Here is a 22703-nt window from a genome sequence, read left to right on the forward strand (position 1 = left end):
GCAGAAGCTGAGCGTCCTAGTCTAACCCCTGGCTGGCCTCTCCTAGCCTTCACCCCGTCTGCTGCAGCTGCTGCTTCCTGCCCGAACTGGCTGCCAAACCCAGGGGTCTCCTGCTGTAACCATTAGGCAATTCTTCATCCCTGGGCCACCCAAACTCAGGGGAGCTCCCCTAATGCACTGAGGGCAGCCCCAAACCTGCTCATTTCAGGGGAGAAGGGGGCAGGGGCCGAGAGAGACTTTTCACTTCCTGTAAGTCTCCAATAGCCAGTCTAAGGGGGCAGGGCATGCATCCCCCGAATGGGGGTGAAGGGCCCAGTAGGTGTCTACCACCTGGCCCTCTCCTGGGAAAGGCAACAGCACTCAAGCCCCGGGCTGAGTTCTAGCCCTGCTCCTGCTGCCCCCAGCTACCTCCCCGGCATCCCTCCAGGCACCCCAGTGACAGGAGCAACCCTTCACAGCAGTTATCCAAGCCAGCTGGAAGTCTTTGGTTTATTGCTCCAGCCACTGCTCCTCTGCTGGGAGGGGGAATCCCCCCTGCTCCTCCGTTCCCTTTAACCAGCTCACACCCTCCCACGCTGGCAAAGAGGCGGGGGAAGCTAGACCTGCAGTGGCATTTTGCATTTAAAAAACCCGTAGGCTTGCGGGTGCAATGTGTCCACCAATCTGTCCCACTCCCCCAAGCTTCTGTACACGGAGCAGCCGCCTCCAGCAGCAAGGCAGGAGGGGGCTGGTAGAATACTGCCCTGGCAGAAGCCGCTGAAATCTCTGTATCCACCGTCCTCTGCGGCGGTGGGGCCTGGAAGGCTTTCGGTCTCGGGCTAGTTCCCTTGTCCCCATCCTGCTACCGGCACCGGGGGCCAAGCTCGTGGAGAAATCTCCAGGAACTAGGGTGCGGTCGCTCCTCCATCCTGTGCCGACTTGGCTCTGCAAGCCATGGTTCGTGGTCCGTGCCACGGTGGCGGAGGAAACTCAGGGCTCCGTTTTCCCCGCTGGTTCTAGTTTCTGGGACAGCACCGTGAGGAAGGCATCGAATTTCCTGTAGCGCTCGGCCCAGTCCGCGGCCGCTCCTTTGCTGCCCCAGAATAAGCGGAGCGCAAACTCGGTTTGGAAAGCTTTGAGGAGCTCCGGCGTGGCTTGGAATCCTAGGGAGAGGAGAGACGATACCAGGGAATGGCTGAGGCTCTCGCTCGTTCCTTCCTACGCTGTTTGTGTTATCCCAGGCCGGGGTCCTAAGAACTGGCTTTACTGAAGGCAAGGCCCAGCTCCCCATCCGCTGGAGCTACTCAAACCATTTCCATCAAAGCTGGATTTGAGAATATTACTGTTTGGAGCTGCCTCGGCTGTGCCTTGTGGGAGTTAGCCATGACTGGAGTACAGGTATGGAAGGGTATGTGCTGTTTAGGAAAGACCGAAACAAAGGTAAAGGTGGGGGAGTAGCATTGTATGTCAACAATGAGGTGAAATGTAACGAAATAACTAGCAATGCAATGGATAATACGGAGTCTGTTTGGGCAATGGTGACATTGGGGAAGAAAACTTCTAGAGCGTCCCCTGGGATAGTGATTGGGGTGTGCTATAGACCGCCTGGATCTAGCCTGGATATGGATAGAGAGCTCTTTAATGCTTTTAAGGAGGTACATACTAATAGGAACTGTGTGATCATGGGAGACTTTAACTTCCCGGATATAGATTGGGAAACAAATGCTAGTAATAATAATAGGGCTCAGCTTTTCCTAGACGTGATAGCTGATGAATTCCTTCATCAAGTAGTTGCTGAGCCGACGAGGGGGAATGCCATTTTAGATCTGATTTTGGTGAGTAACGAGGACCTTGTTGAGGAAATAGTTGTAGGGGACAACCTTGGCTCCAGTGATCATGAGCTAATTCGGTTCAAAATAAATGGAAGGATAAACAAAATTGCATCTGAGACTAAGGTTTACGATTTCAAAAGGGCTAACTTTACTAAATTAAGGCGACTAGTTAGGGAAGTGGACTGGACTAACATGTTTAGGGATCTAAATGCGGAAGACGCCTGGGGGTACTTCAGGTTGAAGTTGCAGGAGCTGTCAGAGGCCTGTATCCCGAGAAAGGGAAAACGGGTCGTTGGTAGCAGTTTTAGACCGAGCTGGATGAGCAAGCGTCTCAGAGGGGATTAAGAAAAAACAGAAAGCCTACAAGAACTGGAAAATGGGAGGGATCAGCAAAGAAACCTACCTTATTGAGGTCAGAGGGTGTAGGGAAGCGGTGAGAAAGGCAAAGACCCGGGTGGAAATGGACCTAGCGAAGGGGATTAAAACCAATAGCAAAAGGCTTTTTAGCCATATAAATAGGAAGAAAACCAAGAAGGAAGAAGTGGGACCGCTTAAAACTTTAGACGGAATGGAGATTAGGGATAATCTTGGCATGGCACAATATCTAAACGAATATTTTGCCTCGGTCTTTAATGAGGCTAATGAAGGGCTAAGGAATAGTGGTAGAGGGACTGATGGGAATGAAGATATGGGGGTAGACATTACGGTATCTGAGGTAGAAGCCAAACTTGAACAGCTTAACGGAAGTAAATCGGGGGGCCCGGATAATCTTCATCCTAGAATATTAAGGGAATTGGCGAGTGAAATTGCAAGCCCGTTAGCGATGATTTTTAATAAATCTCTAAACTCGGGAGTTGTACCGTTCGACTGGAGACTAGCTAATGTAGTTCCTATATTCAAGAAGGGGAAAAAAAGTGACCCGGGTAACTACAGTCCTGTTAGTTTAACATCTGTAGTATGCAAAGTCATGGAAAAAATTATAAAGGAGAGAGTGGTTACGGACCTTGAGGCCGATGGCAACTGGGACAAATTACAGCATGGGTTTACGAAGGGTAGATCGTGTCAAACCAACCTGATCTCCTTCTTTGAGAAAGTAACGGATTTTTTAGACAAGGGAAATGCGGTGGATCTAATATATCTCGACTTCAGTAAGGCGTTTGATACGGTGCCGCATGAGGAATTACTGGTTAAATTGGAAAAGATGGGGATCGAAATGAAAATCCAGAGGTGGATAAGGAGCTGGTTAAAGGGGAGACTGCAGAGGGTCGTATTGAAGGGTGATCTGTCGGGTTGGAGGGGGGTTACCAGTGGAGTTCCTCAAGGTTCGGTTTTGGGTCCGATTTTATTTAATCTATTTATCGCCGACCTCGGAACCAATAGAAGGAGTGGGCTGATAAAGTTTGCAGATGACACCAAGTTGGGAGGTACTGCCAATTCGGAAAAGGATCGGGATATCCTCCAGGGAGATTTGGATGACCTTGTAAACTGGAGTATTAGTAACAGGATGAAATTCAATAATGAGAAGTGTAAGGTTATGCATTTAGGGATGAGTAACAAGAATTTTAGTTATAATCTGGGGACGCACCAGTTGGAAGCAACGGAGGAGGAGAAGGACCTAGGAGTCCTGGTTGATAGTAGGATGACTATGAGTAGGCAATGTGGTGTGGCCATTAAAAAAGCTAATGCGGTCTTGGGATGCATTAGGCGAGGTATTACTAGTAGAGATAAGGAGGTGCTAGTCCCGCTATATAAGGCGTTGGTGAGACCTCATTTGGAGTATTGTGTGCAGTTTTGGTCTCCCATGTTTAAGAAGGATGAATTCAAGCTGGAACGGGTACAAAGAAGGGCCACTAGAATGATCCGAGGAATGGAAGGCCTGTCGTATGAAAGGAGACTTGAGGAGCTCGGTTTGTTTTCCTTAACCAAAAGAAGGACAAGAGGAGATATGATTGCACTCTTTAAATATATCAGAGGGATAAATACCAGGGAAGGAGAGGAATTATTTCAGCTCAGTGCTAATGTGAACACGAGGACAAACGGATATAAATTGTCAGTTAGGAAATTTAGGCTTGAAATTAGACGAAGGTTTCTAACCATCAGAGGAGTGCGATTCTGGAACAGCCTACCGAGGGAAACAGTGGGGGCGAAGGACCTCCATGACTTTAAGATTAAGCTGGATAAGTTTATGGAGGGGATGGTATGATAGGATAATGGGGTTAGTCAATAGGTCAGGGTCAATGTTGGGATATTGTTAGCCTTTTTCAGAGGGTCTGGCAGTAGAGTCTTGCCCGCATGCTCGGGGTTCAGCTGATAGCCATATTTGGGGTCGGGAAGGAATTTTCCTCCAGGGTAGATTGGCAGTGTCCCTGGAGGTTTTTCGCCTTCCTCCGAAGCATGGGGCAGGGCTCGCTTGCTGGTGGATTATCTGCTACTTGAAGTCTCTAAATCACGATTTGGAGCATTCAACAGCAGAGTTAAGGGAGAGAATTAGTTCAGGAGTGGGTGGATCGGCTTATGTGGCCTGCATCTTGCAGGAGGTCGGACTGGATGATCATAGTGGTCCCTTCTGATCTTAAATTCTATGATTCTATGATTCTATGAGTTGTAGTGCAGTGGCTGCATATCCACCACCACCTCTGGGGCAGAGCTCTGTTGTTGGACTACATCTCCCATGATGCACCACAGCATCACTTCATGGTGCAGTGAAACAACGGCAGCATGGGAGTCCCAGGTCAGGAGGGGCATCATGGGAGATGTAGTCCAGCTGGGGAACCCAGCCCAGAGAAAATAGGGAGCATGACGAGGCAACTGAACTACAACTCCTATGAGGCTCTGGAAACCCTTCTGCCAGTCCCTGACCCACACAGCTCCCTGCAACCCTACCTTGGAGCTTAGCCTCTGCGGTGGCTTTGTAGGCCCTGGCGCTGGTGGCGATGGAGCGGGCGGACTCCAGCGTGCGTAGGAGGAGGTCGCAGCTGTTCTCATGGTCGCCCCAGAGCTGCTCCCCTTCCATGAGGCTGATGAGAGGCAGGAGGTGCGGGATGGCGACCTCTCCTGGGGAGGAGTTCCCTGCAGCACGGGGACAAGGCGTCAGAGTCACCGCCAAGCAGGGGCCTGTACCCACTCACGTATCCAACCTGTGCCTTGTAGGCCAGGCACTACTGCCCAGACAGATCTGTCCCACCCAGATCTGCCGACAACCCAGATCCTTCGAGCAGCAAACATGCAGACCGTGGCCGCTGGAGCTGGAAGAAGACTCCAGCAGCGGCAGTAGGTCTTTTATCTCAGGCCTCAGTCTCTACAAGTCTAGCCACTGGGGTTGATGCATCAGGCAAACAGGCCCGAAACTGTGGTGGAAGCTGCTTGGATAAAAGGGCACCAGACCCCCCTGCTTCCCCCCAGCCCTCCCCCATGATTGTAGATGCTTCCAGCCGTCACATATTACACCTGGCCGTAGTCAGTTGCAATGGGACACTGTCTGGGTTCGGATGTCTTGGGGAGAGACTAATTCTCTCCCTCTTATTTGAATGATGCTTTGCTGCCTAGAGTAACAAAATGACGAGGACTGGCCATGGAGGGTGAAATATAGCCCTGGTGTAAAGGGTGCATCTACAGACAGCCCAGAGGCTTAGTGCAGAGTATGCTGGGAGAAGAGGATCAGACTCTATTTGAGACAGGAATCCTCTCCCCTGCATGGACAGAAAGACGTCCGCTCCATCTTAGGTACTGATCTGGCACCCACCCCCCTAGCACCTCACTGTCATTAATACATTTATCCTCACAATCCCCATTGTACAGAGGGGGAAACTGAGGCACAGAAGGACTATGTGATTTGTCCACGGGGACACTGGGGCAGAGCAGAGAATTGAAGCTGGTTTTCCCATGTCTCAGGCCAGCACGCTAACCACTGGGCCAGCCATCCTCCTGGACTGGCCAGGGCTCTGGCACAGGGGCATAAAAGGGTATTTAGCACATTTAGGGGACCTGCACCATTTGGCAACAGAGGCGAGGGAGGGGGTCTGGCTGTGATGTGGCCCAGGCTGGTGGGACACAAGCCCAGGTGAGGCCATCCCCCCATCCCCCCCCCCACCCTAATCCCCACCTCTTCAGGTGTCAGCCACTCCCTGCAGCCCTCTCTTCCTGGGGCGAGATTCACCCCCATGATGCTCCCCCCACATCCCCTCCTCCCCAGCTCATTCCATCCCCTCTCAGGCCCATGGCCAGGGCACCCGGCGTCTCACCTTCCCCCTGGCTGAGGCGTTTCACGAGGGGCTTGAGGTCCTTCTCGAAGGCGATGGCGCTCTCGGTGTGGCTCTGCCGCAGCTTCTGCCACGTCTGATCCAGCCGCGCAATCTGCGGGGTGGTGGTGGGGACAGGAGTGAGAGGTTGGGGGGGGGGTGCTACGGCGGGTGCCGTGCCTTGGGACAAGCACCACTGACCAGACCCTGGCAACTTACTAGAGGGATGGGCGTCCCGTTCCTTAGGGATAGAGCGAGGCCTTTTGGGTCCCATTATGCTGTAGCAACTCAAGACCCCCGACTGCGCCGGGCGCTGCGCAGACCAACTGACCAAGATGGGGGCCCGCAGTGGACTGGGGGCTGCGCAGGTCCTGGCCGAGATCGGGGGCTCCCCCCTGTGCTGGGCGCTGCACAGACCCATAGACAGTCCTTGCTCTGAACAGCTCACTGTATACACACTCACAGGGCGAGCAGGGGAAACTGAGGCCCAGAGAGGCGAAGTGACCTGTCCAAGGTCACAGGTCTCCTAGTCCATTAGAACAAGTTACCTCCCCACAGTCTCTTCCCCGGGGCTCCATCCAGCAGCCCATGCCCAGGGCTCACAGCCCTGATGAGACAACTCCATGCGCCCCTCGCTATGGGCCAGCCTGAATCAGCCCTCTAGGCCGGCCTCCATGGGGAACAGGAGCTAGTCACCCCCCCCCCCCCAGCCCGCCCCTCACCTGGGGCAGCTGCAGGCCCTTCATCACGGCCGACAGAGCGAACAGGTCCCCGGCCGAGCCCTTTAGCTCCACGGCCAGCTGGACGATCTTGTGCAGGGTGGCGGCTCGCTCCGCCACGCCCCCCGTGCAGCCCAGGATGTCCACAGCGATGCCCAGGGCAATGAGATGGTGCCTGGAAGGGACAGAGACACCTCAGGGGCTGAGCCCTCCCCCTCGCTAGCAGGGCATGCAGTGGGGCTGACGTTACCTGGGGCAAGCCAAGCAGGTCCGGGCTTGGCTGTGTGTTAAATGGGAGACCTGCAAGGGAACCCTCCCCCGCCCTAGTGTGTAACACAGGGAGGGGCTCAGGAGGGGGAGCGCTCCCTGCTGAGGTCTGGTCTCCACTTAAAACATAGGTCAGCCTAGCTATGGTGCTCAGGAGTGTGAGAAATTCACTTCCCCGCCCTCCCCCCCGAACGACATAGATAAGCCGAGCTAAGCCCCAGTGTAGACACCCCTAGGGTGACAGAGGAATTCTTCCATTGCCCTAGTTACTGCCACGGGAAGCGATGGCTTTACTACAGCGCTGGGAAAAACCTCTTCTGCCGTGATGAGGGTCCGCAGTGTGGGTGGAGTGTAGACATGCCCTGAGTCAGTGCAGACCCCAGCGCCCCAGCATGGTGTTCTGGGGGTCTGTGCTGCAGGGAGTGGGGGTTTCAGGAGGGGGCAGTGAGTGCAGATCGCAGTACTGCACCACAGTGCTAGGAGGTGCGTTGCCATCTTTCACATGAGGCCCTGAGCTTGTCCACACAAACATTTAGTTCGCAGCATGCTGGGGGTGGGAACTTACCCCAGCCAGCCACGCTCTAAGATCTAGTCTCCACTACACACCTGTAACGGTGTAACCATGGCACTCAGGGGTGTGAACCACTCCCTCTCCTCCCCGAGTGACACAGCTATGCCGGCATAGACAGCGCTGTGTGGACAGGAGAGATGCTACCGCCTCTCATGGAAGTGGATTAACTATGCTGATGGGAGAAACTCTCTCCCGTCGGCTTAGAGCAATTTCATTACAGCATCAGCCACCATGTTCTGAGTGTAGACCGGCCCGCCGGATCCCTGCTGGTGCCCACTAGAAGTTCGTTAGTGCGCGTTGATCCAGTCGTGTTTCAAAGAGCACTAGAGCAAAGCGCATTCACGAGCTGGTAGTGCACGTCACGTGGGTGCACAGGGACAGAGCGCACAGGCAGGCTGAAGGGTGCGAGGGGGAGGGAGGCTCCCACCCTAGCTTGCTGCGAACTGAATGTTCATGTAGACAAGACCTTAAGTCTTACCCTGTTCTGTGGTCAGTAAAGGCTTTATCCAGCCATGCCCCGGCCCTGTTTTATTCTAACTTTCCCCTGCGGCTTTAGACTCCAGCTCCTCCTCCTACCAGTGGAAATCCTGCTGTGCAGCTGTTTAGCCACCCTCGTGTCCTCCCCCAGAGGCAGCCGCATTTCAACACTGCTACGCCTCAACCCGCAGCCTCCGTCCCCACACCCTGCTCCCCCAGGCCGGTACCTTTCCAACAGGTCCAGGCGCAGCTGGTTCCCGTGAGGCAGGGTGATCAGCTCCAGACCCGAGCTTACCCCCATCGCCCGCTCCTGCTCCCTGGTCACCCCGGTGATCCTGCCAGCCTGGGGCAAGCAACAAACAAGTGCTGGGGTGAAGACCCGAGACCTGCCGGGACAAAGGGACCCTCCTGCCGGTGGAGGGGAGCCAGATCCAGAGCCCCTGGATACTCCGATCCCCCCATTCCACATTCCCTGGGGAGCGAGCCAGGCTCAAGCAGGGCCATCCAAAGACCAGGGAGGGTGGGTCACCGTCGGTCCATAAGCCACCCCTGACCCATCTCCAGGATCACTGTGCTGCAGGGAGTAGGGATCAATAGGGGGCGCTCTCCTCACCCAGTTACTTCTGACCCCAATGCCCCAGCACAGCACTAGGGGGTGCTGTGCTACAAAGGAGCAGGGCGGGGGGCTCAGGAGGGGGCGCTCGCCCCGCACAGGCAGCGCCGACCCCAACCCGCTCTAACTACCCGGAGCATTGGCCTGCTAAACCCAGGGTTGTGAGTTCAATCCTTGAGGGGGCCATGTAAGGAGCTGGGGCAAAAAATGAGTACTTGGTCCTGCTAGTGAAGGCAGGGGGCTGGACTCAATGACCTTTCGGGGTCCCTTCCAGCTCTGAGATTGGTATATCTCCATATATTATCTCCTGCTTCCTGTTCTCCAGGGCTGCTTCCCATCGGAGCTATGGGGCTCCTACCCATTCCCCTTAGGGTGGGGGTAGGGACAGTTCCACAGCCCCCGAGATTCCCTACACCCCTAAACAACCCCCCCCGCTCAATATTTAACCCCTTCTGCCCACAGGCTGCAGCTTAGCTAAGCTGGGAGGTCTCAGACTCTGGGAAGGGCCAGTCCAATGGGCCCTCTTGGAGCGGGAGAGCCTGAGGACCATGGGTGAGGCTGGGGCATGAGAGGAGAGGAGCTCTCCTATTAATTGGGCTGGAGAGGCATGAGATGGGGCCACCGGCGCAGGATAACAAGCCCCCCCGGGGGACAGCGGAGCAGCCGCCGTGCCTGGCTGAGGTACGACTGCACAGACCCCAGTGGCCAGTTTTTACCCTGAGGGTCCCATTGCATCCCCAGGGGGTCCTGGGGTCCAGGGCCGTTACAGGCAGGGGGTAACGCCACCCACCCATCCACGCTGACCGGGTGTAGTGTCTGGGTGCTGGGAGCCTGTGATATCCAGATCAATGATCCTGTCTGGCCATAAATTCTATGGCTCTGTGGCATCTTCCGCTAAAAGGATCTCAAAGCACTTTACAAAGAGGCAGTGGTGCCTCACAACCAGCTCACCTCCCCACACCCCACTGCCCTGGAGGGCACTATCATTCCCCCCACCATACAGGCTGGGGAAACTGAGGCACGGGGAAAGGAAGTGACTGGCCCATAGTTGCACAGTGGATTAGCAGCAGAGCTGGGACTGGAACCCAGGAGTCCGGGCACCCTGCCCCCCACCAACTATTAGACTCCAGTCCCCTCCCAGAGCTGGGGATAGAACCCAGGACTCCTGGCTCCCAGTGTCTCCCCTTGCTCTAACCATTACACCCCACTCCCCTCCCAGAGCTAGGGATAGAACCCAGGAGCCCTGGCTCCCAGCTCCCCCTTACCAGACAGTCTATGTAGAGGATATGCAGGGCCATGGTCCGGCAGTCACGTCGGTAGAAAAGGTCCTTGAGCCGTTTGAGGGCGCCAGGCTCCAGAGGCTTGTTGTCGGGGGGCAGGAGGAACGAGTGGAAGCTGTGGGGCTGGAAGGAGGAGGCTGTCTCCAGTAGGGGGCGCACAAAGCCCTCCATCTCCTCCTCATAGCGGCACGGCCGGGGGAGCGGCGCCACCTCGTCCTCGAGGAAGCCAAAGGCCGTGTCCGTGGCCCGGGCCCGGCCACGCCACTTCTCCTCGGTGTGCAGCCGAGCCACGTGGCTCTGCAGGCCGGTCGGGGCTTTGGGCACCAGCTCACAGTAGGTGCTGAGCTGCTCCTGGGAGGCGTCACCCACCAGCATGGAGGGGGCCCGCAGGGGCTTGGGGGGAGCCTTGGAATGCAGCTGGCCCTCCGAGCCGCTCAGGGCTGCACCCCCCTCGGGGTCCAGGCACCGGGGCGCGGTGGGCCGCAGCACGGGGTCGCTGCCAGTGCGGAAGACGGGCGAGGGGGGCGGGAGCTCGCTCCGGTCCTGGGTGCCGGCTGGAGCTTCCGGGCTGCCTGCAGAGGGAGATGGGACCATGTCAGAGGGGGGAGCGGAGCAGCCGGACACATGGACCCCACAGAGCCTGGTTCTGATCTCAGCCAGGACTGGTGTGAATCCGGAGTCGCTCCCCTAAGGACAGGGGAGTTACACCAGCATGAAAGCAGCGGGGTGGCAATCGGAGCTGTGGTGATATGCAGCAGGGCCAGATCCCCCGGCTATAGCTCCACTGGAGTCAATGGAGAGATGCAAATTTACACCAGCTTGAGGATCTGGTTTGTAAGGAGTCCATTATTTGGTGTATTATGGTAACGCCTGAGAACACATCATGATCCAGAACCCTGTTGCGCTAGGCGCTGTACATTATCTATTAGATGTATTATGGTAGCACCTAGGCGCCCTGCTCATGGACCAGGAGTGTGCTAGCCAGTGCATTATACATAAGAACCGCCGTACTGGGTCAGACCACAGGTCCATCTAGCCCAGTATCCTGTCCTCTGACCGTGGCCAATGCCAGGTGCCCCAGAGGGAACGAACAGCACAGGTAATCATCCAGTGATCTGCGTCCTGTTGCCCATTCCCAGCTTCTGGCAAACAGAGGCTAGGGACACCATTCCTGCCCATCCTGGCTAATGGCCATAGATGTATCTAGCCTCCATTAACTTATCTAGCCCTTTTTTTAACCCTGTTATAGTCGTGGCCTTCACAACATCCTCTGGCAAGGAGTTCCACAGGTTGATTGTGCACTGTGTGAAAAAATACTTCCTTTTGTTTGTTTTAAACCTGCTGCCTATTAAGGTGTCTATTAGATGTATTACAGTAGCACCTAGGAGCCCTGCTCAATGCACGTGCTAGGCACTGTACATTATCTATTAGGTATATTATGGTACCACCTGGGAGCATTGCACTAGGGAGCTGCACAAATCCTGTTACACCAGCGTCAAACCAACCCCTGCCCTGTACCCCCCCCATGGCAGAAAGGGTTAATACCCCCCCCCCCAGCAGAGGCAGCCTTTGCCCTTCAGCCCGGCTCCCACGCACCTGTCCGTAGGTTACTGTCTGACTGCGTCGTGTAGAGGGAGGGTCTCTGGCCCAGCTGATCCAGCCCGGTGGGGTGGCTCCCACTCCTGTCTTTCACTCTGCAGGGAGAAGCAGCGACACCGTGAGCCCCAGGCTGCTGCAGACCCCCAAGCTGCAAAGGGCCCACGCCCAGAGTGAAGGGGATGCCGGAGTAATGGGCCCGGCTGGCAGATCTGGGATCCTGCCCTCCGTGCCGGGGCTGGGTTGCTCCACGGAACGTGATCATTCGTGGGGAAGCCAGTTTGGAGCCCGAGTTGCTGGTGTGAATCAGGCACAGCATCAGGGACCAGCCTTTCAGACCCAACCCACAGTGCGGGGGCAGTTTGGCAGACACGGGGTTAATAACCAGGGCAGCCTCTATCCCCTCCCCCCCACCCCCGGCTTCGGAACCCGCTTAGCAAGGAATTGAGCATCACAACCCATCCCCGGATGAGAGGATCAGAAGACCCACTTCACTGATTGGGAAACTGAGGCACAGAAAGGGGAATGGGCTTCCCCCGAGGTCACATTGTGACTCTATGGTACAGCAGGAATAGAACCCCAGGAGTCTTAACTCTGAGTCCTCCCTGCTCAAACCTACCAGACCCCCAACTCCCCTCCCAAGGGCTGGGAACCAAACCCAGGCATCCTGACTCCCAGCCAGTCCCCCACTCTAACCACTAGACCCCACTTCCCTCCTGGAATTGGGCAGAGAACCCAGGAGTCCGGACTCCCAGCCCGTTCCCCGTTCTAACCACTAGACCCCACTTCCTTCCCAGAATTGGGCAGAGAACCCAGGAGTCCAGACACCCAGCCCCAGCTCTAACCAGGGCCATTTCCCATCCCAGCGCTCACCGGAGCAGGTTCCCGTCTGTCACCCTCTCCCCAGCGGTGAGTCTGCGGAGGCTGAGTCTGCGGGAAGCGGCGTCCCCCTTGGCCAGCTCCTGCCCGTCCAGACGGAGCCGGCTGGTGGCCCCGTAGCGCTCCTGCAGCCAGCGCAGCGGCACGTCCCGGTTGACGGGCCGGGAGATCACAGCGCCCGAGGTCTCCGAGACGGGGGTGCGGTTGCCCACGTAGAAGCGCACCAGGGCCGGCACGTTGTCAAACTGGTCCTGCTCGAACTGGAAGAGGGTGCGGGAGTAGCCCAGGCGAGGGCGCAGCACCACCCGGATGATCTTGAAGTGCAGGGTCTCGCCCCGCCAGCAGCACGACAGCACGTAGTCCCCCTGGCTGGAGCCTGAGTCCCGGATCAGGAAATCCCCGTCCTCCCCCAGCAGGGACTCGGCCTCCTGGGGAGACAAGGGCTGTTCATGGGTGGGGATGGCAGGCAGCGGGACTAGTGGTTAGAGCAGGGGGGACTGGGAGTCAGTATTCCTGGGTTCTACCCATGGCTCTGGGAGGGGAGTGGGGTCTAGTGGTTAGAGCAGGGAGGGGGCTGGGAGTCAGGACTCCTGGGTTCTACCCATGGCTCTGGGAGGGGAGTGGGGTCTAGTGGTTAGAACAGAGAGGGGGCTGGGAGTCAGGACTCCTGGGTTCCATTCCCACCTCTGGGAGGAGAGTGGGATCTAGTGGTTAGAGCAGGGAGAGGGCTGGGAGTCAGGACTCCTGGGTTCCATCCCTAGCTCTGTCACTGACTTTCTGTGTGACCTTGGCCAAGTCACTTCCCTTCCCTGCACCTCTGGCTTCCCCTCCGTAAAACAGGGATACTGAGCCTCCCAGGCAGCGGGACTGAGCTCCATGGGGCAGGGCCTCTCTCTGGATCTATGCCGCATCCAGGGCAATGAGGCGTGACCTCAGCTGGGGCCTCTGGGCACTACCATAATACACCTAATAGATCGGAATCGTGGGTACCTCCCGTGGCAGGCAGCCGTGGTACCACGCGTGGCTCCGCAGCTCGTCAGTGCTGAGCTTCAGATCCTCCTCCAGCTCCTTCCTGAGCGTCTCCTTGGCCAAGTCCATGGTCACCTCGGCGTAGGCCTCCTGAGTGGTGAAAGGTCAAAGGTCAGCAGCAACATCTTCCTCCCAGCAACTGGTTTCGTGCCCCCACCCTCCCGGACTCTGACCACCCAGCCTACCCCCTCCCCCAGACCCACGCAGCCTGACCTGTCCCAGCCTCTGACCTCAGGACAGGGCAGTTTCCTACCAGGGTCAGAGAGCAGAGAAGGATCCTCCTCCCCTCCCCCTGCCCTCAGGACTTTGCCCCCAACTCCTGCTGGTCATCCATTAACCCCTTCTCTGCCTGATCCTTTAGCAGAACAGGCGCTACTCATTCCATAGGGCTGAATTAGCATGGCCCGGTGCCAATGGGAACCCCAAGGCGCAGGCCTGCTGGGTCGCCGCCGGTGCCAGCGCCACTTTCACATCCCCAGTGTGCATTACAACAGCACGCAGAGCCTTCAACTGAGATCGGGAGCCACTGTGCCAGGCGCTGCACGGTCACACAGAGAGAGACAGGCCCTGCCCCAGCTGAGATCCGGGCCTGTTGTGCCAAGCGCTGCACGGTCACACAGCGAGAGACAGGCCCTGCCCCAGCTGAGATCCGGGCCCGTTGTGCTGGGTGCTGCACGGTCACACAGCGAGAGACAGGCCCTGCCCCAGCTGAGATCCGGGCCCGTTGTGCCGGGTGCTGCACGGACACACAGCAAGAGACAGGCCCTGCCCCAGCTGAGATCTGGGCCCGTTGTGCCGGGTGCTGCACGGACACACAGCGAGAGACAGGCCCTGCCCCAGCTGAGATCCGGGCCCGTTGTGCTGGGTGCTGCATGGACACACAGAGAGAGACAGGCCCTGTCCCAGCTGAGATCAGGGCCTATTGTGCCGGGTGTGCACAGACACACAGCGAGAGACAGCTCCTGCCCCAGCTGAGATCAGGGCCCCATAGTGCCAGGCGCTGCAGACAATGAGAAATAGACAAAATGGTAAAATACAGGCTAACAATCCTTCCTCTCACTTTCTCTCCTTAGACTGTGAGCTCTTCAGGGCAGAGACGGTCTCCCTCTGCCTGAGCAGCACCCGGCATGGCAGGGGCACCCCCAATCTCAACTGGGGCCTGTGCAGCACCCAGCCCGATGGCCGGGGAGGGTGGGGGGCAGGAGGAATCGATCCCAGTTGGGGCCTCGAGACCAAGAGTTCTCAATCCTTTTCTTTCTGCAGCCTCCCCAACATGCTACAGAAACGCCACGGCCCCGCTGTGCCACAACAACTGATGTTCTGCATCTAAAAGCGAGGCCGGCGTTACGGAGTAGCAAGCAGGTGGCAGGGCTTGGGGCCCTGGGCTGCAGGGCTCTGGCTTTCTGCCCTGGGCCCTAGCGAGTCTAATGCGAGATGTGCTTGGCAGACCCCCTGAAGCCTGCTTGCGGCCCCCCCCCCCCCGCCAAGTGGCACCGGACCCCAGGGTGAGAACCACTGCTCCAGACTCGACTGGAACGTTAGTGCCGGTGGCTTTGTGGGTGACGCTGTGCAAAGAGGCTGAGGAAGAGGGGAAGGCGATAAGAAGCGGGAGTGGAAAGAGCAAAGTGCCAAAAGCAGCCGTGGCCTGTAACCCTCTCGGATCCCTTTACCCTGCGAGGAGCCTGCCTGTTCACCCGGCTCCGGAGGAGTCTAGTCCTCGGGATCAGATCCTCCTCTCCCAACGGTGGCTCCTCCGGACTGTCTGCTCGGGGCGGGCTCCTTCCGGTTCATGCAGCTCCTTGTCTAGGCAGGTTATCAGACGCCGCCGAGCACACCTTGGGATGCCTGGGCGCTGAGTCAGCGGCACTGGGAGCCCGCCAGCAGCCTGTGACCCCGGCAGGCCGGAAGAGTTCCAGCCCAGCGAGCAGGCCCCGCGGTGCAGCTCCAACCGGCTGGCATGCAAGAGCCCTCAGCACAGGGGACGGGGCCGCTGGATACGAGTCTGCACTGCTGCTAACGGGGGAGAGGGCACTGCAGGAGCTGGGGGGTTGCCCTGCAGCCAGCGTGCGCCCCACAAGGTCACTGCACCCTAGTTGCGTATGTGCCTCAGTTTCCCCTCCTCTTGCACCCTGGTGGCACTCAGCGACCACGCAGCTGGGAACAGAATGCAGGAGTCCTGCTCCCCAGGAATGCAGGAGTGCCTCGCCTGGCACTCCCCTTCCAGAGCTAGGACTCCTGGGTTCTAATCCAGTCTCCCCACCACACCAACCGCTAGACCCCACTCCGCTCCCAGAGCCTTGTTGATTCACCTTACTGAACAGAAATCGTTCACCTTCAGCCTTGGATCCAGGATCCCCACGTCCCTCTAGTCCTTTCCTAGGGCTTCGGTCACCCTCGGATCAGGACCCCCTGCTAGCCTTGCTCCTGGGCTCCTGCCCCAGCCCCCCTGTGCAGAGCCCCCCTTCTCCTCCACCCACCCCGGACTGCCCCAGCCTCTTCTCAACCGACACGGACTACAAGCTTCTACTTATGGAGACCCCCAATAAGTCACATGATTCTTCACAGCTGTGGTCCCTAAAGTCAGAGGCTGCGTCTTGGGGCTCCCAGTCACACGATCTCTACAGCATCTCCCCACAGCCAGCGCTCCTGCCCCACTCCCCACAGCGCCCCCTGCTGGGAGAGGCCAGGGCTGGGAGCTCCCCCCACAGCCAGCACTCCTGCCCCGCTCCCCACAGCGCCCCCTGCTGGGAGAGGCCAGGGCTGGGGTTGCTGGGAGCTCCCCCCACAGCCAGCGCTCCTGCCCCGCTCCCCACAGCGCCCCCTGCTGGGAGAGGCCAGGGCTGGGAGCTCCCCCCACAGCCAGCACTCCTGCTTCACTCACCACAGCGCCCCCTGCTGGGAGAGGCCAGGGCTGGGCTAACCTACATTTCCTACAGTGGTACTTCTACAACAGAGATGGCAGAGGGATCCCAAATTCCGTGGGTCACAAACTGAGACTCTGAGCTCCCTGTGCTGCTGCCACGTGGCTCACCCAGCCCCCTTGGCCCCACACACCGTCCTTCCCTGTGGCCTGGGTGTGTCTCCGTATCCCGGCACTGCCCTGCCCAACCAGCTGCTTTGCCGCGACGGGAACCCTAGAGCAGTGGTTCCCAACTGGGGGGGCCATGAGCAGCTTTTGGGGGGGCCACCAAAAGGAACCAGAGGGGGGCCAGCGTTAGACTTGCTGGGGCCCAGGTCAGGAAGCCGAAGCCTTAGCTTCACGGGGGCCCCCTGTGTTGTGGGGCCAGGAGCGGCGCCAGGGTTTCTAGGCAGAATTCGGGGGGGGTGGCATTTTGTGTGCTCCCCACGGGGCGCGCGGGAGCTTCCGGTTCCACTCCCACCGCACCGCCAAAGAAGGACCCTCCACCGAAATGCCGCAGGCGACAGCGGCAGTCATTGAGCTGCTCAATTGCCTGCCGCTGTTTTCCGCAGCACGTCAGCAGAAGGTCCTTCTTCGGCGGCGCGACGGGAGCGGAACCGGAAGGTCCCGTGTGCCCCGTGGGAAGCGCACAAAATGCCGCCCCCCCGAATCCGGGCACCCTAGGCGACCACCTAGGGTCACCTAATGGAAGTGCCGGCCCTGTGTGGGGCCCTGGGCAATTACCCTGCTTGCTACCCCCTAACGCCGGCCCTGGCTTTTAATCTACTGGATATGCAGAAAAACAGAGGTTGTGACACAGGTGGGCCATGGAATTTGAATAGCGGGGTGGGGCTCAGAAAGAAAAAGATTGAGAAGCCCTGCCTAGGCTTGGAGCATCGATATACCCACGGGTGCCACACCCAAGCTGGACGGACCCTCTGCCCCCATTAGATGACATGATCCAGCCGTCACTTCCCAGGTCCCTGCCAATCTGGGCCAGGGGGAGATTCCTGCCCGACCCCAGATCTGCTGATCAGTTTGACCCTGAACAGGTGAGCAAGACCCACCAGCCGGACAGCCAGAAAGAGGGTTCTCTGGACCTCCTCAGAGCACTGGGCCCCATGGTGTCCCATCTCCAGCTATGGGGTGCTGCAGCATGGGCCACCCGCCCAGCTCTGGCATCAGCCAAACTCTACCTCCAGCCCTGAGCCCACTCAGCGGCATTTTGCAGCCGATGTCCACAGGACTAGGATCAGGCCCTGAGCGTGGGCAGCGGTCCGTTCTCATGACTCCCAGCCCCATGCATTAGCTACCCGACCATCCACACCGCTCACACGTGGGACTGGGAGGGAGCATTTGCCCACGGTGGCATCATCCTGCAGACGCCAGGGTGCTCTGCCCCCCTGAATCTTGGCACAGGGTTCCCACAGGAGGGACACAAGCCCATATGGACCGGGGCTCAGACCTACCTGTTCATTCAACACAGGTGCTGCTGAGCTGCCAAGGGTGGGCACCAGCTGCTCCAGACCTGTGCTGGAATCAGGGAGGCAAAGACCCCCAAGAGGAATGATGTTCCAATGATTTTGGCCCTAGCCTAGGACTTAGGAGACCAAGGTTTTAATCCCTGCTCTGCCACAGACTCCCAGGGTGACCTTCAGCAAGTCACGTAGCCTCTCCGAGCCTCAGTTTCCCCAGTGCCCTGCATCAGATGTGGGATGGGAGGATAACTATGTTAAAGACCGCGCAGGGCTTTGAGATCTGCTTGTGAAAAGCACCGTGTAAGAGCGCTGATTATATCCCCTGCTCAGCCAGCCAGCCCTCTGCTTCCTTTGATCCTTGCGGCAGAGCTGCCAAGACAAAATTCCTGCCAAGGTCAGGGCCAGGCTCCCGTCTACAGAAAGGGCTGACTGTGACGGAGCGATTCTGGCGGGACCCAACTGAGAGTGCCAAATCAGGACCAATTGCTCAAACAGGGCAGTCACAGCCCTAGGCTGCGGTTTTTCCACCTCTAAGGCAAACCAAACCAGCCAGACAAAAAGGACTTTGGTCTCACCCCACTGGCTAACCACAAGTCACACAAGCAATTTCCTTAGACACTCCAGTCTCCCAGCATCACCACCAGTGCACTCGTCCTGGGGATGAATGGTTATGAAAACCAACACCCCAATAAAAGAAAAAAGGTTCCCTCAATCCCAAAGGACCAAGCCCCAGACCCAGGTCAATATACACATCAGATCTTACCCACAAATCACGCTGTTGCCAATCCTTTAGAATCTAAAATCTAAAGGTTTATTTACAAAGGGAAAAAGGTAGAAATGAGAGGTAGAATTGGTTAAATGGAATCAATTACATACAGTAATGGCAAAGTTCTTAGTTCAGGCTTGCAGCAGTGCTGGAGTAAACTGCAGGTTCAGATTAAGTCTCTGGAACATCCCCCACTGGGATGGGTCAACAGTCCTTTGTGCAGAGCTTCAGTTTGTAGCAAAGTCCTTCCAGAGGTCAGAAGCAGGATTGAAGACCAGATGGAGATGAGGCATTAGGCTTATATAGACTTTTCCAGGTGTAAGAATCTCTTTGTCTTCACTGTGGAAAATTACAGCAAAATGGAGCCTCGAGTCACATGGGCCAGTCCCCGCATACTTTGCTGAGTCACAAGGCGTGGCTGCCTTCTCTCCATGGGTCAATTGTGTAGCCGATGGCCCTTTAATGGGCCATCAAACCAGCTATGCAGGGCTGACATCAGCTTGTCTGGGACACTTCCCAGAGGCAGAGCATAAAACCAAGTATAGACATTACAGAGCCAATACTTATAACTTCAACTACAAAATTATACACAGACATACAGACAGCATAATCATAACCAGCAACCCAGAACCTGGTCTTAGACACCTTATATGACCCCCTTTACTCAGGATTTGGTGCCACTACAGGACCTTGGTTGCAACCCATGTTCTATATGGTCCCCGTTTATATCAATAACGTCACAGCCCTCTACACCAGAGCCAGCCAGCGCAACTTCCCAGCTCTATAGAGCCCAAGCCCAGACCCCGCGGCTAATTCCCCTCACTGTTAAAAACGTGATTATTTGCAGCATGAATTTGTCTGGCCTCGGCTTGCAGCCGCTGCATCTCTTCCTGCTAAATGTAACGGCTGCCTAGGATAGGTGCTTCTAGGCTGTGATCAAGTCTTAACCTTCTCTTGGACAAGTTAAACACATCAGGCTGCTTAATTCTCTCAGCGTCAGGCCGGTTTGAATCACTCACATTAAGGGACACAAGAATCTATGACTTACAGGCAACTCCGGGGTATCACGCGAGGGGATGCCCAGTCTGACAGGGCATCCAACCCTCCAGGACCATTCACCACCGGGTCGGATAGGTCTCCACCCTCCAGAACTCACGCCAAGCCCCCCGCAGAGATGCTTCCTCCTAAAAGGAGATGAGATTCAGATCAGAAGCCCCCTGGGAAGAAACTGATTGGCAGGACAAGTGAGATGAAAGGTCGGGCGGCTCCCAAGCTCTTCGTTCCCGCACCCCCCCCCCCCATCAGCAAAGAATGAAAGAGACAGATAAAAAAGTCACAGGGAGACATGGTACATGCTGGACCCCGATTGTTACCCGTGGGGCAGACTGAAAAAGCAGCTAGCCAGGTGAGTGCACCAGCCACACTCCACGGAGAATGGGGAGACGTGGGGCCAGCGTCTGACCTCGGCTAGGGCAGTGCAAATCCAGAGTCACTCCAGTGACATCCATGGATTGACGCCATTGTTTGGATTGAATGCAACAGGGACTGGGGAGCAGGGTGGGGGATACTAGGCTGGCTGTGACAGATCAGACCAATGGGCCCATCAAGGGTGAGGCAATAGGGAGCTAGATGGGTCCATTGAGCTGATCCAGGGTGGGGTGGGCAGGATACCAAGTTAGGTGGGCCCATTGGCCTGACCTGGCACCATGGTGTGGGCGGGGAGGGAGGAGGCAGGATACTGGGTTAGGTGGGCCCATTGGCCTGACCTGGCACCATGGTGTGGGCGGGGAGGGAGGAGGTGGGATGCCGGGCTAGGTGGGCCCATTGGCCTGACCTGGCACCATGGTGTGGGCGGGGAGGGAGGAGGTGGGATACCAGGCTAGGTGGGCCCATTGGCCTGACCTGGCACCATGGTGTGGGAGGGTAGGGAGGAGGCGGGATACCGGGTTAGATGGGCCCATTGGCCTGACCTGGCACCATGGTGTGGGCGGGGAGGGAGGAGGTGGGATACCGGGCTTGATAGGCCCATTGGCCTGACCTGGCACCATGGTGTGGGCGGGGAGGGAGGAGGCGGGATACCGGGCTTGATGGGCCCATTGTTCTGATCCTGCAGGACAGTCCCTATGTCCCAGCCCCTGAATTCCATGTCACTAGATGAGCGGCAATGCAGGGGCCTCGTGATGCTGTAATTTTCCTGGCTCTCACCACCCTTCTAATCCCCCGGCGCAGCCCCATTGGACGGGAGCTGCATGCCCGGCTCAGGACATGGCCTTGGCCCTGTGGCTCCATCCCTGGAAATCGTAGAATCATAGACTATCAGGGTTGGAAGGGACCTCAGGAGGTATCTAGTCCAACCCCCTGCTCAACGCAGGACCAATCCCCAACTAAACCAGACACAAAGGGCTGGGCGGCCGCACAATGGGGAGGAAATCCTCCACCCTGGTGTGCTTCCCCCCAGCCATCACAGGCCCGGTTTGTTGGAACAACACCAGCCCTGAGGCAGGCGCAGGGATTGGATTCTCCTCCCACACTCTCCAGGGATCTCAGCCGGTGTAAATCAGCCACAACTCCAAAGGAGCAGAGCCAGGGATCTGGCCCCATTAACTCCAGCAGAGCAACACCCATTTACATGGGGGCAAACGGAAAACTGGCAAAGGGAATGGACACCAACGACTGGACAATGGAGCCAGTGCGACCGCCGGGGAAGGAAGCCGATCACTCGAAATAAGTGACGTAACACATGTGTTCGTTCCGATCAGCCACCGCCCACCGCCTCCGGCGCAGCCTGTGCCAGGGCTCTGTGGGCACCGCGTGCCCCTGACCACAGCACAGGCATGACACATGCTGGCCATGTGCTGATTTCAGATACTCCAGGGTAAATCCAGGGTCCCCCTCCAACTGCCACGGGGTCGGAGCTGAACCAGGCCCTATACCCACTGCAGATAGATCATCACACAGCCAAAGCCCCTCTTCCAAGGGCTAGATAAGGGGGTTATGCTTTTAACCCAGCTGTAGGGTGTGTGTGTGGGGGGGGGGTGTTACCAGCAAACCAAGGGTGCTGGGGTGGGGGCAGGGTATGCAGGGGATTTAGGGAGCGCTCCAGTCTATTTCTGGGGAAACAATCTGAAAAATGGCGGTGGGGAACAGAGATAAGATTCCCCTAGGCTGGGGGGGGGACGTCTTTGCTAAAATGCTCCCCCAAAACAAATCTCCCCCAGCCCTGTAACTGGGAACCCCATCAGGGCAGGAGCCAGTGGGAACGTCTCCCATCTCACTGCCAGGGCAGGGGTCCCCAGAATGGATCCCCACCCCAGATCCTGGCCACCTCCTATAGGCCAGGGCTCCCCCCCTCTCAGATCTGACCTCCCGGGCAGTCCCCCACCCCGATCTGGCTCGTTTCCTTTCCTATAGGGTAGGGTCCCCACCCAGATCTCACTTCCAGACACCCCTCATCTGAATCTCCTATGGGTAGGGTCCCCCGCCATCTCACCTCCCGGGCAGTCCCCCACCCCGATCTCACCTCCAGGATACCCCCCCCCGATTCTAGCCGCTCCCCAAGACAGAAGCAACCCCCCTGGAGATCCACCCCGGCAGGGCTCCCCCTTCCCGTCCAGGGCAGGCGCAGGGGCGGGTGTCTCCCCCGAGTCCCCCGTACCTGAGCGGCAGGGGCGCAGCGCTGCGCTAGGGGGTCCCGTGCGCGGCTCCGGCTCCCTCCAGCCCCGACAGGTCCCCGCCAGCCCCGGGCTCTCCGCTCTCCCCATTCCGCACATTCCAGCGCCCGGCAGCGGCTCCGCCCAGGGCCCGGACCCACCCCCGGGAGCGGAGCCCGGCACCAGGCGGGGCTGCGCGCAACGGTGAGGGGCTGGGGCTGGGACGATGTGAGGTGGTGAACGCTTGTGAGTCTGGGTGTGAGGCGGAGTGTATCCCTGTGGCTGTGAGTTGGGGTGTGGGTTCTGGGAATGAGTTTGAGTGTATCACTGTGAGTTTGTGTTGCTGAGTTTGGTGCATTCTGGGTGTGAGTTTGAATGTATCTGTGTGACTGAGTTGGTGAGTCGGGTTGTGTATTCTGGGTGTGATAGT

General features: G+C 57.7%; 1 protein-coding gene across 3 annotated transcripts; it reads right to left on the reverse strand.

Moving 5' to 3' along the window:
- Positions 1 to 22380, reverse strand: LOC123351382 (breast cancer anti-estrogen resistance protein 3 homolog). Of its 3 annotated transcripts, none has more exons than XM_044990679.1 (11): positions 22279 to 22380; positions 19672 to 19807; positions 13442 to 13570; positions 12446 to 12879; positions 11573 to 11670; positions 9962 to 10548; positions 8311 to 8426; positions 6772 to 6943; positions 6053 to 6164; positions 4695 to 4880; positions 1 to 1142 (listed from the first exon to the last, which is right to left on the reverse strand). In XM_044990679.1, exons 3-11 carry the CDS (start codon positions 13547 to 13549, stop codon positions 970 to 972), a joined length of 1986 nt encoding a protein of 661 aa, XP_044846614.1. In that variant the 5' UTR covers positions 13550 to 13570; positions 19672 to 19807; positions 22279 to 22380; the 3' UTR covers positions 1 to 969. The 3 variants fall into 3 exon arrangements, with proteins under 3 accessions (XP_044846614.1, XP_044846615.1, XP_044846616.1); XM_044990681.1 differs by lacking the exon at positions 1 to 1142 and adding an exon at positions 1200 to 1394; XM_044990680.1 differs by lacking the exons at positions 19672 to 19807; positions 22279 to 22380 and adding an exon at positions 15151 to 15219.
- Between the last annotated feature and the right edge of the window lie 323 nt (positions 22381 to 22703).

This window comes from Mauremys mutica, chromosome 17, assembly GCF_020497125.1.
Source record: "Mauremys mutica isolate MM-2020 ecotype Southern chromosome 17, ASM2049712v1, whole genome shotgun sequence".
Classification (NCBI taxonomy): Eukaryota; Metazoa; Chordata; order Testudines; family Geoemydidae; genus Mauremys; species Mauremys mutica.